This window comes from Cynoglossus semilaevis, chromosome 9, assembly GCF_000523025.1.
Source record: "Cynoglossus semilaevis isolate Cse_v1.0 chromosome 9, Cse_v1.0, whole genome shotgun sequence".
NCBI classification, from domain to species: Eukaryota; Metazoa; Chordata; class Actinopteri; order Pleuronectiformes; family Cynoglossidae; genus Cynoglossus; species Cynoglossus semilaevis.
The window spans coordinates 13,865,987-13,880,985 of NC_024315.1; the positions used below are offsets into that span (position 1 = coordinate 13,865,987).

Consider the following 14,999-nt stretch of genomic DNA (forward strand, 5'->3'; position numbering starts at 1 on the left):
AATCCGATTGACCTTTAATTTACCCAATAGAAAGACATAATATTATCACTGTGAAAGGAGGGACTTCCGCTAAGTAAGCATTGCGGCCTCTCCTGAAGGGCACCTGTGTCTCATTCTGTTTTCTCGGAGGTCGCGTGTTTAAGGTAGGGAGGAATTGCTTAAGAAGCCATATAGTAAGTTTTTTTCCCCTCGAAAATAAACATTAAAGTTTCACGTTTTTTATGCCAACTGTATTTCGCCAAAACACAATTAGATTTTGTGCTAACTGCTTAAGTTGGCTTGCGGGCTAGCTTAGCGCAGTACATTTTACTTGCCCTATGAGAATGCTAGCCAATTTGCTATTCATTAGTATGCGGAAAGTAATTTTAAATGATGTGACTTGAATAAGTGAGGTTGTCAGTGACAGTGTTTTTGTAATTAGGTTGTTTATGTTTTTCAGTTAACGATATGCTAGTAGTTTATTACGTATAAAGCATGCTAGGGTTCTAAAATGTCATGCTAAACCTAGAACTGCAAGTGAGAAGCGCTTTCATTTAAGCAACCTCTATATTTTATATTGTATATATAGTATTTATATATGGTTTATATTTTTAGTCGTAGAAATGTTTTCAATTCGTTTAGAAATCTCCCTGTTTATCCACGTATAGTTGTTGTGGGTGTGAAAAACAGGAAATATACCAAGGTCATTTTTGGCTTCTGTGGTGCTAAATGTATATTATATGATTATGAGTATATGTGTCTGATGTAGTTTTGGCATATGATCAATGTTCTTTGTAAAAAGCTTCCACGTATTTGATAGTCTGCCATTGTTATACGTTTTGTGCAGCTAAGGGAACAACATTCCCTTTAGTCTCACAGCCATAGATGTTTACCAGTTTAGAAGTATTCTGTGGATTGACAGTGTGTTTCAAAACTTTGTGTTGAACTGAAGAAGCCTCTTAGATGAGAGGTGAAACATCTTCTTTTAAAAAATTCACGTCCAGTTGCCTAACAGAACTTTTCAACCAACACAATTACTTTTACAGCATTTGATTGTTGTATTTTAATTCCTCTTGGGCTTCCAGTTCTGGAACCTAACTTGATATTAAAAATCTCCACATCTTCTCTTTGCGGGAAGCATTCCTTTTGCCTCTACTTTTTTTTTTTCCAAAGATGTTATGTTCTCAATAAAGTACATATTGTTCTCAACAAACCACATCTTCTCTTTGCGGGAAGCATTCTTTTTGCCTCTACTTTTTTTTTTCCAAAGATGTTGTGTTTTTTCTGTACATATTGTTCTCAATAAACATTGTCCTGAAGGTGTCAGAAATAACAGTTTTGTTATATAGTCTGAGGAGCCTAGTGTTAGGGTTTCCTTTTATCGGTGACTTAAAGCTGAAAAAAAAAATCTGTCTGTGGGTCATTACCTATCGGTGACTTAAAGCTGAAAAAAAAATGCCTGTGGGTCATTACATGTCATTATATGTGTTTGGCTCCCTGTAGTGTTATTCCTCTGTTCTTCTCATTATTGTAGGACCATTTTTCCAACATGGGTGGACACGACTCTGGTACCCAACACCAGTTCACTGGATTTGCCAAGTACTTCAATTCATACACATTAATAGGAAGGAGGAATGTAAGTTCTGAATACTTCTGTCATCAGCGTGACCTGTGATCGCATTCTGCTGAATTGCTCATCATGCTTTCGTTCTCTTCAGTGTGTTTTTGCCACGTACGCCACCTTGATTGGCATCGGCCTTTTCTTTAAATTTAGGCCAAAGAAACAGGCTGCTGTCAAAGCAGAATAATGTAAGTTCAAAGACATGACTCTGAATATAAATGTCATTCATCTCTTTAAACCAAAAGTTAAATATTTCTGTCTTTCTCCAGGTTTCTATTTCAACCCATCAGTTCTAGGTGGAGGGAGCAGCTTGATGTGCTTGTAATAAAATATTCCTGTTTGTTGTCACTCTGTTAATAAAGAAGACATGTGTCTAAAACGTAGAAAAACACTTTGTTTTATTTACAGTTCACACCAATATAAAAGACTATGATACAGAAATATTTGCCCCGTGTTGAGTGGCATTGTTGTCATGGCCGTGTGTTTTATTCTTAATAAATGGTCATCAGTCAACAATGGCACATCTGGTGGCAAGGAGTATCAATAAAAGACTGTTTCATCAATCTCACTGACTCCGTGCCAATACAACAGAAGGTCACCTGTCTGTCAGGTAAGAGCTGTCTAGCTGTTCACTGGATGTAGACTGGTTCACAGTTCATACAGAAATCTGTCCTCCCACTGTTTTATGTCCTACGGGTTGTAGGCCCCAGCAGCCAGCAGCAGATTCCTCCTGGTGAAGTGGAGGTGAACCACAGGTGTTGACTTGGTCATGTATGTGCCCAGCAGGAGCTCCGGGGAGTTGTCCTGTAGATGAATGTGTCCTGTGGCTGCTGTGAAGTCATCAGTCTCTAAATCATCAAAAGCTTTCATGGAGTCCCACAGACGGACTGTGTTGTCCATTGAACCTAGAGGACAAACAGAACAATGACAGTGTTCATGTTTATCAAGGAGGAAAAGACTTTTGGCTAAGATGAGGATTAAATTCAGGGCTTATTGGGTGTTCACACCAAAAGCGATAGGTGTGAATTGAGCTGCAGTTCCACAAACTGTGCAAATAGCTGAACAACAAGTGATTTAACATCAGGTGGTGCAGTTGGAGCTACTGATGCAGCAAAAGTGAAAAAAGCATCTAGAACACTCACCTGAGGCAAGGATCTCACCATCCCTGCTGCACTTCAGAGCGTAGATGGTATCTGTGTGGCCTTTGAGCTCTCCGATCATCAGTCCATGTCCGATGTCCCACAGAAGGACTCGTCCATCTGTGGCCCCAGAGGCCAGGAACTTCCCATTGGGAGAGAAGGCCAGTGCATGGATCGGGCCCTGGTAGATTGAGAGGATTCAGGATTTATCTCTGCTGTTCCAGCTTATTACCATCATATTTTAATGAAAAATGATTCATTCACTTCCAATGGCATAGTAACTTCACTGACCTTATGACCAGTGAAAATCCGTACGCAGTTTCCATTCAGGACGTCCCAAAGGCGGATGGTTCGGTCAGATGACCCTGTCGCTACGTAATTAGAGTTGGGGTGAAAGTGGGTGCAGGTGACGTCGGCCAGGTGGCCAGAGAAGATCCTGAGGGGCTGGTAGTGATCTGTCGCCCACAGACTGTTGGAGATTAAAAAACAAATCAAGAGAGATGTGTGAAGTGTTCCGCTGCATTACTTCCTGTTACTCAAGTATCAGATGCAGTTTTTTACCGTGCCACTCTGTCATGTCCTCCTGAGACAAAGTAGTACCCATGTGGAGAAAAGTGTGTGTCCCACACTGGGTAATTGTGACCCTTGTAGCCCACAAGACACGTGAACGTGAGGAGACTCCACAGTCTGGCGGTACCGTCTTCAGAACTCGACAAAAGGTAGTTCCTGAAAGGTTAACAGGTCAGTTATGTTTACTAGGCTGGCACCATCCATTAATGCTTCACTTCACTGACTCCATCTGTTGGTGCAGGAGGGCAGTTTTACCTGTCGGGACTGAAACTGATGCTGTACACTGGACCACTGTGTCCATACAGGACCTTTGACTCGCTGGCCGTCTTCTCGTCCATGATCCTCTCCAACACATCATCAGACTCTTTGTCAATTAGATTCAAGTCTTGAGGGAGAATAAATCACAGTATGAAACTTTTACTTGTTTGGACAGACAAAGACACTATATATATATATTCATTCACTGTATATATATATATATAGAGAGAGAGAGAGAGAGAAAAGTGAGAAAAGTGTATATATATATAAAAACATATGGTGATATATTCTCTACCTGCTGCAGACTTGACCTTGCAGAGCTTCTTTGGTGTGATGCTCCAAACCCTCACCGTGGAGTCAGCGAAGCCTCCTGCCAGCAAACTGGAGTCATCTGTGAAGTCGACTGCAGTCAAACCCTGCAGCAGATACAGAGACAAAAATCAATTAAAAGAATGACTCTGTGCTAGTGTCTTTAATTTAAAGTTGGCTTCGGGTCTGTCCTCCCGGCTAACGAGGTTCTGTCATCACCTGGTACGCGTTGAGAAAAGTGTAGAAACAGACAGAAGGGAGGTTATCCGGTCCCAGACGGATCCTTTTGGTGGCTTCCTTCATGTACATGATCTTATCCAGTTTGTCTGAATCTTTTAACTCAGGCAAAGGTATCCTAAGCCAAGTCAAATGAAGCACAAAAACAAGGTCAGGCACAGATTATTGGATTGCAAAAACTTATAAAAACATATTATTGGATTGCAAAAACTTATAAAAACATTGTACATTAAACAGTGTATTTTTGCATGATTTTCTACATGGGGCAGTGGTGGCCTGGTGTCCAGAAGGCCATAGGTTCGAATCCACCAGTCCCTGGGTACTCAGCTCACCTATTTTGTGAAGGTGCGTTTGGATCCTGCTTCTTGCTCTTTGAACCCATACTGTCCTTTTTCGGTTTCTTTTTTTTGGGTTTGCCTTCCTCATTTTCTGCCTCATCATCCTCGTCGTCAAGAGGCAGCTCGATTTCTGGTTCCTTAAGTAATCCGTAGTAAACCTGCAGCAATTCCAGTTCCACCAAACAGCAGGTTGTCAATCAAAAAAGCTGGAACAAAGAACAACAATATTGGACGTATATGTGTCGTCTTTTGAAACCGACCTTGGTCTTATTGGCTTCTCTCTTGGCCTCTCCAGCCAAGCTGCCGGACATGGCGTCAATCTGACTCTTGCTGCGTGGCATCCCATCAAAGATGTCAATGAACAGATGCTCCTGGATGATGTTCCAGATCTGGTTGTTTTGCCGCTCCTGCAGGTGTCGCTTCAGCAGCTGGTAGGAGTCGCGGGAGATTCGCAGGACAAACTTGCTGGTGCGGAAGTCGAGGAGAGTTTCGTTGCCCCTCATGTGCTCCTTCTTCGTCAGGCTGGACAAAACACGCAGGTCATCTTGATAGTAGCACTCCTGGTCCCCATTAAACCTGAGGTAGTGGACAAAACACAGACTTCAGATGTTTGACACACTCATACAAGAAGAATCTAACCAGACTGGCTCCAACTTGTTTATAAAAACATAAAAGAAAATTAACTCACTTTTCAAAGAAAGCCTTGGCCTCACTTTCATGGTTGTTGTACACCAGCTCCAGGTACATGTGTACAAACAGTGGGTAAAAGAGCTGCGACAACTCTGCTCTGTGACAGTCCAAAACCGATTCTATGAACTTCTTCAGGCCACTGTAGTAGGTCTCATACAGAGCTGGATCTCCCTGCTGACTATAAGCTGAGAGAACCACGCTGACATCAGGCTGGTCCCCCCCACTCAGAGCTAGAAAAAAAACAAAACAAGAACAAGTCAAAAACCTAGCTATAAGGTTTCTTTGGTTACAGTTAAACTTAAATTGATGCTAGGGCTACTTAGCATCTACATGCCGACTTGGTCCAAGCACATTTCAGGGGTTAGGGTTAGACCACATGGACCTTTATAGCACTTACTGTGTCGACACGTGGCAATGCAATCTTTTTGCAATATTGTTATAAAGCGCTGGTCTGTAGGCCTGGGATCCTCTGGGACCACGTGACTCTGACGTCTCAGTATCAGCAGATTCCCGAGAGAGACATTTATAGTAACTGGCCAAACCTTAAACATCATTGCCGACTTTGGAAACATTATTTCTAAAACACGAGATTGAAATGATATTACGTTTTTAAAATTATGCTAAAGTTTAATAGAGACCTCTCACTCCTTTGATGCTATTATTGGTTCTTCCTGGAACCAATAAGGAGACAAAGAACAAAGACAACTCAATGCCTTTGATATGAACATTGTACAGCTCTAATATCCTTGGAAGACCACAGTCGTTTCTTGTACACTAAATGTGGGAACACATATATCATTTTTGTTTCAAAAATGTATTCACACACATTCCAAGAGGCGCTCATGTGATCTGGTTACATTTGAGGACCAGGGCTGTGGACCAGGGCTTGGATTTATTATACTTATAGACAGGTGGATATCGGTGGTACTTTGGCGACCTCTAATGGCACAAGACGAACTTTGATTCCTTTAGGATTTGGTGAGTTTTTAAATGCAGCATTATTCTGTGCGTGTGTTTTCAGGATGTAATTTAAGTACCGATTGTATTTCTACAGCGATTATTTATCTGGTCAAACATCTAACAATCCTATCTGAAATCATTGTTCATCTTCATATACTGGTCTGATGTGAACAGTCTAGATCTGCGATGTTGTTCTTTTAATGTTGTTCATTCTAGTGGTACTGGGAGAGACAGGTATCTGCTTGAGGTTGTACTTGGTGTAAAGGTTTGAGAATCACAGCTCAAGACAACAGAGAACTAAGATCCTCACTAATTCTTAATAGTGTACCTAACATGCTATTTCACTGATTTTGGTCGTTTGTGTGTTACATTTGTGCCATAGCGGTGCGGTATTAGTAGGCGTATTTTCACAGACGTATTTGTTTTTAAAAAAAGTATTTTTTACGTTCCACGCAAACCTTTTTTGGGGGATGGGGCTGCAGTGGAGGATGAGATAGTCACCCGACTGAGCAGAGAGCTCGAGTCACCGGCTTCTGTGTCCGCACTGCCCGCAGCACCTCCGGAGCCTGTCCCTGAGGAGTCGCCGCTTTTAGTATCCAGCAAATCTTCTGGTAATCCCGCTTCACGACGCAACACTTCGACCGAATCAGACAGTTTGTTTTTGCGTAGGAATTGCAAAACTGCCAGAAGGGTCTGCTGGTCCTCTGTGTCTCCCGCCGCCACCGGCGCCGTCGTCTTGCTGTTGCTTCCTGTCGATGCATTGGAGCCTGGGGAAGCAGAGAGAAGTCTACCATCGTTTGTGTTATTGTTGTTAGCCCAACCGTCAGTCGATTGTTCCGATTTTATGTCTTTTTCCGCGCCTGCATCGACCAGACCACCTTGTACGGCCGCCATTTTCAAAATGAAGTGCGCATGCGCGAAATTGAAAGAAGGCGATAACAATGACCCTGAAAGATCGGATCATATGATTGGTGCTTACTGGTCGAACGTCTCCCGGAACTGAGCGTAGTGCAGCGTCCACTCTACAGCAGGAGTGTCAAACTCAAATTCACAGTGGGCCAAACTTAATATTTATTGAAAAATTGATGTCAATTGTTTTCCCTTCCCTCTACATATGTAATGTAGATTTTTTTTCATATGGAAACAACCTTTAGTTTTGTGTAAACATTGAATCTGGAACAACCAACACATCAGAAATAAAAATTGGAAATAAACCCCACATCAGTAGATATTTGTTTCTTATCTGTATCCTTTTGAGTTAATATAAATCTTGTTTACAGGCCAACAACAAAACAAACAACAACAACAACAACAAAATATATGTGCTACATCGCTAATACTACAAATCCTGCCAGTATATAGGGTCTTTATACTGGCAGGCCAACTCTAGTACACATTTGATATGATCTTGTGGATCAAATATAATCACACTTCGGGCCAGATTTGGCCCCCGGGCCTGAGTTTGACAAGTTTGGTTTAGAGGAAGACAGAGGCAAGAACTCTGTGCTGTCCTTATGTGGGTCCCATAAGTTTTGAACTCAGAGTTTACATCTCCGTGTGAACGGAGCAGCGTCAGACGCTACGGTCAGCCCTGTCCCTCTGTAACGCTGCTCAACACCAAAGTCGTATTCAGCATCCGTGTAAACGCTCTGTATCCAGAGGCTGTAGCTGTGTTGTATCTCAGCCTAACGTTGAGGTATCTCTGCGCCCTGGGTTAATTAGCTGAATATTATACTTAGTAGTTAGCTGAAGGTTGATCAAATTTTGGGTAAAAAAGCTTTAGCCCAAGCGTAGACCTCAAACATTAGCTAGTGAGTAGACAAATAAGCACAAGACACAAACAAAACAAGTAAACAAAAAGGACCTTTGTATCGGTGATATGTTTCATCTTGTAACAGAGAATGTAGGTACTGCGCATGGGTACTTCTCTAGGGGCTGTGTACTGTAGTCACAGTCAGGTGTTCAAATGTGGCCCAGTGTGCACTCTCTGGGTCAGACACTCATACAGTATGTGGTCTGTTGTGACGGTCTGTCAGTAGAAAAAAATGTAGTCTTTTCCAAAATGACAAAAGTCCCATTTTAAATTCAGAGGTTCTCTGCCGGGCAGCCAGATCTGTATTTTCTCAAGCCTCCTGCGGTGTAAACACACAACGTGGCCTCAGGCTTCTTGGTGCATCTTTTTGTGGACCTGCACAGAGGTCCACAGCAGGGCGGGGAACAAAAGAGAGGTTGACAGCAGAGGCAGCAGAGGCAGCAGGGCGTTGTATAACATTGCGGCTAAAGCCCATAAAGCTGTGTGCGTGTGGAGGAAAGACGGGGGTTGGGTGAGGCCGGTGGTGGATGTGCGAGGTAGACACTTGAGCTCAGGGCGTGGTCATCTGTGGAGTTGTTAATTAGGGAGGAAAGACGGCACATTGATACTGAGGCACAGCGTGCCGAATACAGTACCGAGAGCTGCAGTATTACTGCACGACAACTGCTGGTTTACCTTCATTTTGACCTGTTCGATATTCAGATGGCTGACTCAGCAAAGAGGTTTACTGACGTGCACTTTTTGTTGTGATTGCAGTTTGACTGTGGCATCTTGTCAGCATCACCACCATGACAGTGATGTCATTGTCATTTACTGCATAGCCTCACAGAGAAAAAAAAACATTTGGTTGTACGAATGTTTATCTTTATCTTTTATATTTTTTTTAAGGTTATTGCATTGCGTTGCTGTCGTAGCCTGTGATATAACCAGGTTAGACGTTGCCATTAACAAGCAGTTAAACCAGGCTATCTAATGAAGTGGTCAGTAAGTTATGGCTCATTGTCAGGTTCATTTCTCTCCAGGTTTGGCCAGTTTTTGGTGGTTGTTTATTGCTGTTTTGGGCCTAATACTTTTTGTCGTCAGAGAGATGAACCACACAACTGCTGTCCTAATTTTCTGCATATTCTCTATATTTAACTCTCAGGTACTTCTCCTCTGGCTTGTTGGAGTAATGAGTATCTGTCTATCCATGCTGGGGTGCTCAGCTGTCAGTCAGCCACAATGTGGTGGTTTAAAGAATGTGAAGCTCTCTTCCACATTGAAAAGATTTTTCATTTGAATTGGCAGTTTCAGAAATTTCCAGTTCTACAGTGGTGGCTTCAAAAAAATTCATCGGCTGAGATGCACAGGTAAATAATTCATGAGATGTGACTAAGAAGAGGTGAACAATGCCCGGGGAGGAGGGAAGAGAGAGGGAGTGTGTGAAAAAACAGGGAGGTGGAGGCAGGGGAGGCAGCATGCTGGGACAGGGAGATAGATGGGTGTGGCCACACATGGGAATCAGCATGAAGGAGTAAAACAGTATGGATGATGGAAACAGAGGTAAGAGTCTGAATGTAAGGACTGACTGTAAGGTGAGAGGTAGGTGCACACGGAGGTGTCGAGCCTGTAAATGACTGTGAACCGGCACAGACGAGGAGATGACAGTAGAAGTGAGACCTTGCAGTGATGTAAGAGGTGAGCGAGACAGAAGGGATGGGGTCTTCTGCTGCAGTAGCTATTAGCAACGGAGAAAAATCACATCCTGGTCCTGTTTAATCACACACGGTGGTGAAGCAATAAAAAGAAGCAGCACAGCTGCTGATAGGAAGACTGCCTCTGAGATCACCTCTGATGACGGTCTCCCCACAGTCGCTGCTGCACCGACTCCTATTCACACACAGGCACACGCAACCATAAAGATTTAAGATTTAATTTACATTAACGACACCCGCAACTGGGCTATAAACATTATGTCCCCTGCTGCAACCCCCGCCCAACAGAAAAGGGTGTGCGTGCATGGATGCATGGTGGAGTTTTGTCTTCATCCAAGTGGAATAATGGCTGTGAAGGCACCAAAGTGTTTTCCTACCAGAAAAGGAAATGTGGGGAGCCTGCATTATTCAATGCTGATCCAACTGGAGAGATGGATTGTGTTCTAAAAGCTGCACAGAGGGTCGGAGGGAGCAGCAGAGACGTTCATACATGAACTAGAAAGAAACTACATAGGAAAAGCTGTCACCAATGCAGGGTGAGGCTGTGGGAAAAAACACAAAGAGTTCTTCACCGGTGTCACTTGTCATTAATCGCTTCGCTTTAGCTTGACACAATTGTGGTTTAGGGGGATATTTATGCAGATGGCTGTGTTTGAACACTGGATGTTGTTGATGGTAGCAGAGATATGGCGAACATCATACGTCAAGTTGTCAGTAAGACAAGACTTAGTCCTAGATTAGCCAATAGCATGGTTTTATATTTTGTGAACTGAATCTATCTATCTATCTATCTATCTATCTATCTATCTACCATCCATCCATCCATCCATCCATCTATCCATCCATCCATCCATCCATCCATAATGCTTCTTGTTCTTTTCTTAAAGAGTCATATTTGAGTTGATGCAAAGTCTGTGTAACAGTCACGTTGAAAATTAAATACTTTACATTTTCACAGAAATTGTCCCCTTAATTGGTTCAGTTTGTCTATCCTCAGGTTGTGTTCACCAAAAACCTCCTTGGATCTCTTCTTTTTTTTTCCTCAGTCGAGACTGTGCAGCACGCTGGCCTCCAGAAATCCCAGAGCTGCAAAATAGGAATGACTAAGCAACATCACCACGACACAGAGCCACTCCTGGTCGAACACAGTGTTGGTGGTAGGTGTAGCTCTTTAGTCACATTTGGAGACTAATCACCTCGTTGTCATTCTTGTAAGTGTAGCCGGATGTGTGTGCGTTTTGTCACGGGGCGAAATTACCTCATCATCTGCATAAATATGAACGTCGGGTACCAAAAATGAATTAGCAAGCCTAATTATGATTACTCCACAAACTGTTGTTTCATATCAAGGAGATGTTTCTCTCCCAGCACCGACTCCCCATCCCTGCTGCTCCTCCTCTGCTTCCTCCCACGTACTTTCTGTCAGAGGAGATCTAAGCAGGCACATAAGCACCCCCCCACCCCCACCCTGACACACACTCCTCCCCTTCTCTCCTCACAGCTGCTCCCTTAACAACACACACCCCAGTGTTTATTCTATTTTTATTATTATAAATAATGCAGGCTCCATGCTAACTCATAATGTAACAGAGCAGAACGACGTGACTTTAACAAACTCCAGCCGAGGAGCCAGGGCAGTCTATTGAAGCATTTGGATTCACACACTCAAAGCCCAGGCGGTGTCTCTGTACGACCATGTCATTGGTATTATTGCTGTTTTTTAATCTTGGCTTGGTTGTTGTGGAACCACACGGTGTTTCTACACAAACAAGCTCTTGTGTTAGTGAGTAGGTGCTGCATGACTTTCCTTTGTTCCCGACAGTTGGGCAATACAAACGTCTCAACGTAGAAAACAACATTTACGATATGTTAGTCTGTCTGCTTAGAGACACACACACACCGTCAAATGCTGTGAGGTTAACATAAAGGACTGGCCTCCAATTTGCTAAAGGTCAGAGTCTCAGTGCTTAGAGCCTGTCTTGAGAAAAATCCTAAATCAATAATTATAATTTGTACCCACTGGCAGCAAAGACACCCATTTAAAATGTTTTATCTAGTGCAACATTTCCTCAAATGATGGGTGGTGTAGGAGCCACTTGTTTTTTTGACTAATGTAGTGTCCTTATCAATGAAGTCTTAACTGAAGCTCTATCTTTACTAAAAAACTCCACAGGAAACCTGCCCGTCGGATAAGCTGTTTACTACAAAAAAAGAAACGATAATTGTACAAACGGTTATAAAAATACAAAAATAAAAAGGGAGAAAAAAAATAGAAAAAACTTTGTAGCTCCTCTCCATGTTTGCCTGACTGTTTGTGCAGACGACCACATCCACATCCACATTTTCAAATTAAAAGTAATTAAACCATTCATTCTCAAGCCACAACACACTCCAAAATATTATAAAGGCATACATATAGCCTGTAAATATTATACATTTTCCACACATTTAAATATAATAAACCAAACAAATTTCCACATAACTTATTGTCCAAATATTAATGAACCAAAATTGCATTTAGGCCCCCTACAGGTTGGGACGTGGAGTGGGCTACTAATCCAAATAAACCAAAATTGCATTTAGGCCCCCTACAGTGGAGTGGGCTACTATTCCAAATAATTTAAAAAAAAAAGATTGTACACCTGTATACGCCTTTAATTTAAATTTTAAATTGTGAAATGACAGTTTATAGAATCACACGGATGCATTCGAGGTTTCCCATTTTTAATTTGAAAAATAATCATTTCTCAAAATACTTTTGGAAATGACCAAAAGTGTGGCAGATTGTTAAAAAGTGCTGGTAAGAGTTCAAATAAGCAAAAGACAAATGAAATCACCTGACGGAAATCAGTTTAAAAAAAAGAATATTATGGTTACATAAGTATGTCTTAATGTTTGACAAAGGAAACTGCAACTATTAGCAATAATTCCCCCGGTGCAGGCTCAATGAAGCTCAATCTTTAGTCCAACCTTAGCTCTATAATATTGTAACACTTTTTTGGGGAGGCGTTTATCCAGCAACTCAAAAGACAAAAGCCTGAGTAATAAAAAAAAACATGATTCCCACAATTTTCTGTTCGTGTCAGAGCTGCAGCAGTCTTGGCCCCTCCCCGAATGCACTCATTGGTTGAGATGTGCAATAAGTCCAATCTTTAGGTCTATCTTTTAACTGCAATCCACACAACAACACATGCCATAAATACAGTAACATGCTTTGTACCGTGTCACATTCAGACGGTCAGAACAACAGATAAGTATCTGGTCCTCTCACCTGTGAGCTGAGCTGAGCTGAGCTGAGATACAAAGACCTGTCAATGAGACCTAAACTGAATCCTCACCCCTTTCTCACATTTCTAAGGCTATCCACATATTTGTCAGAAAAGACACATTGATTTTCCCTCAGCCGCCCGTCATGGAGAAGGTTGTGTGCGAGGTTACTCAAACAAAATAAAATGCCTTCTGACAAACAAGCAGAAGAAGCAAATCAGTTCATGAGAACACCGGGCTCTTTGTTCTCCTGCAGGGTTGGGCGCGCGTATGTGTCCTAGACTCAGAATAGAGGATGGGGGTGGACCTGTGTTTTCTTTGTTGCCACATTTGATGTGACCAGGGGAGGGGAGGGTGGACAGGATGATGAGAATGTCCTTGGAGATGGAGACCTTTGCAATGCAGGCCACAGACGGCTGTGATGGAGCATACACACATACATTATCTGAGCATTAACATATGTGCATAGATTTAGCAGAGAGGTAGAGGCTTATCAACAATTATGTCCCAAACACACCCAATATTGACAGAAAGAAAAATCTTATTTCTAGATATCTGGACTCTCTGAAGGCATCATTCATTTGGTGTAGTTTGTCAGTGTTTGTATGAAGCCTAACGAGACGTCAGTCAAACAATGGGACCTGTCCATCAAGAGGTCGAATGTGCTGTGTCTGATTCTGAATATGTTAATTGTGAGGGAGGATTAGATTTAAACGTCAAATTAACCGAGAGCAATTACCATAACATTTTACATCTTCTTGAACAAATTTGCAGTCTCTTCAACCTCAGAGAGCCATACACACACACACATATACTGTATATATGTATATTTATATATATTTATACATATGTATATATATATTTATATATTTATATATATGGTGGCGCTTTGGCCCAGAGGCAATGCCTCTGTCATTGGTGTGAAATCCCAGGTCGAATCCCGGTTAGGGCGGTTAATACCTTCCAGTGGACTCACCACCTGCAGGAAGGTTTGGGGGGGTTGGTACGGTGCAGTGTGATTTGGGTGGTGGCTGCTGGCCCCGCGACCCGGTAATGGATAAGCGGATGAAAATGGATGGATGGATGGATTTATATATATGTATATATATATATTTGTATATAGTCATATATACAAATATAGGATTATATGTGTATATGTATATATAGATACGTTAATACAGGTGTGTATTTATTCTCATTTCCTTTCTCTACATAAAAAAAAAATGTTGTTACTGAACATCTATTTAGAATATACTGTACCTTTACTTCTTAATGACACATCCATTCAGCCACTTCAGGGTGAACCATGAGGCTTTGCTCGTATACGTGCAGCTCATCTCTCTGCACACACAAAGGTTCAAATTCTCTCTGTCATTGAAACATTATCCCTGTCTGGCCTACGTCGCTTTCCAAAGGTGTGAAAGTGATTAAATTATGAGTTTAATGGAGAAGACGTTGCCAGAAAAAGAAAACGGCCGACAACAGATTACACGCGGACAGGAACGGAAGGGCCTCACATTAGGGGGAGTGATATGTGACCACTCACTCTGCTCATAAGCTGACCACATGCCTCTGAACAGCGTTTTAATTAATAGCTCATCCTGCTCCATCGATCTGCTGTGTAATTATGGGGCGCGGCTGACTATAGATCAGCTGTCCTCGTAAAATATGCATCTACACCCAGAATAGACGCAGCCGCGATGACCACACTCAACACGCACAGGAACGTCAGAACTGTTCTGTGCCTTTGGATCCACTCCACTGTGAAGACTAAAAGTTGGAGCGTACAGAACCATTTCCCAGCTCAGGATCCACAGGTCCAGAATGATTTGATCAGTTTAATTGTGGCCACGTCGAGCTAATGGAAAGCCTTTGGCGTTTTCTTCTTCAATAGCTGTTTATGTGTGTACAGTGACACAGTATATCAGCCTCTGGGCAGACATCCAGCAGGTGGGGAAGGACTCCAGTCAGCACTTTAGGAAAGAAAAAGGCAGCATGGGGGAAAACACACACACACACACACAGACACACAAACCTGGAGATGTACTGTGCATGTAATGTGTACATTTTCAGCCATTCAACAAAAACCTCAAAAAACATTCTAACAAACAGCGCTGTCAGCAC

General features: G+C 42.3%; 2 protein-coding genes across 4 annotated transcripts; one reads left to right on the forward strand and one right to left on the reverse strand.

Moving 5' to 3' along the window:
* Nucleotides 1-3: 3 nt before the first annotated feature.
* On the forward strand, nt 4-1,989 carry atp5md (ATP synthase membrane subunit k). Of its 2 annotated transcripts, none has more exons than XM_008317371.3 (4): nt 4-143; nt 1,514-1,615; nt 1,698-1,788; nt 1,870-1,989. In XM_008317371.3, exons 2-3 carry the CDS (start codon nt 1,529-1,531, stop codon nt 1,785-1,787), a joined length of 177 nt encoding a protein of 58 aa, XP_008315593.1. In that variant the 5' UTR covers nt 4-143; nt 1,514-1,528; the 3' UTR covers nt 1,788; nt 1,870-1,989. The 2 variants fall into 2 exon arrangements, with proteins under 2 accessions (XP_008315593.1, XP_008315594.1); XM_008317372.3 differs by having other exon boundaries at nt 58-173.
* taf5 (TAF5 RNA polymerase II, TATA box binding protein (TBP)-associated factor) lies at nt 1,982-7,272 on the reverse strand. Of its 2 annotated transcripts, none has more exons than XM_008317367.3 (11): nt 6,560-7,272; nt 5,140-5,371; nt 4,712-5,027; nt 4,446-4,609; nt 4,096-4,231; nt 3,863-3,983; nt 3,565-3,694; nt 3,301-3,465; nt 3,031-3,208; nt 2,743-2,920; nt 1,982-2,505 (listed from the first exon to the last, which is right to left on the reverse strand). In XM_008317367.3, the coding sequence occupies exons 1-11, from the start codon at nt 6,993-6,995 to the stop codon at nt 2,291-2,293; spliced, it is 2,271 nt and encodes a 756-aa protein (XP_008315589.1). In that variant the 5' UTR covers nt 6,996-7,272; the 3' UTR covers nt 1,982-2,290. The 2 variants fall into 2 exon arrangements, with proteins under 2 accessions (XP_008315589.1, XP_008315590.1); XM_008317368.3 differs by lacking the exon at nt 6,560-7,272 and adding an exon at nt 5,539-5,805.
* Nucleotides 7,273-14,999: the final 7,727 nt, after the last annotated feature.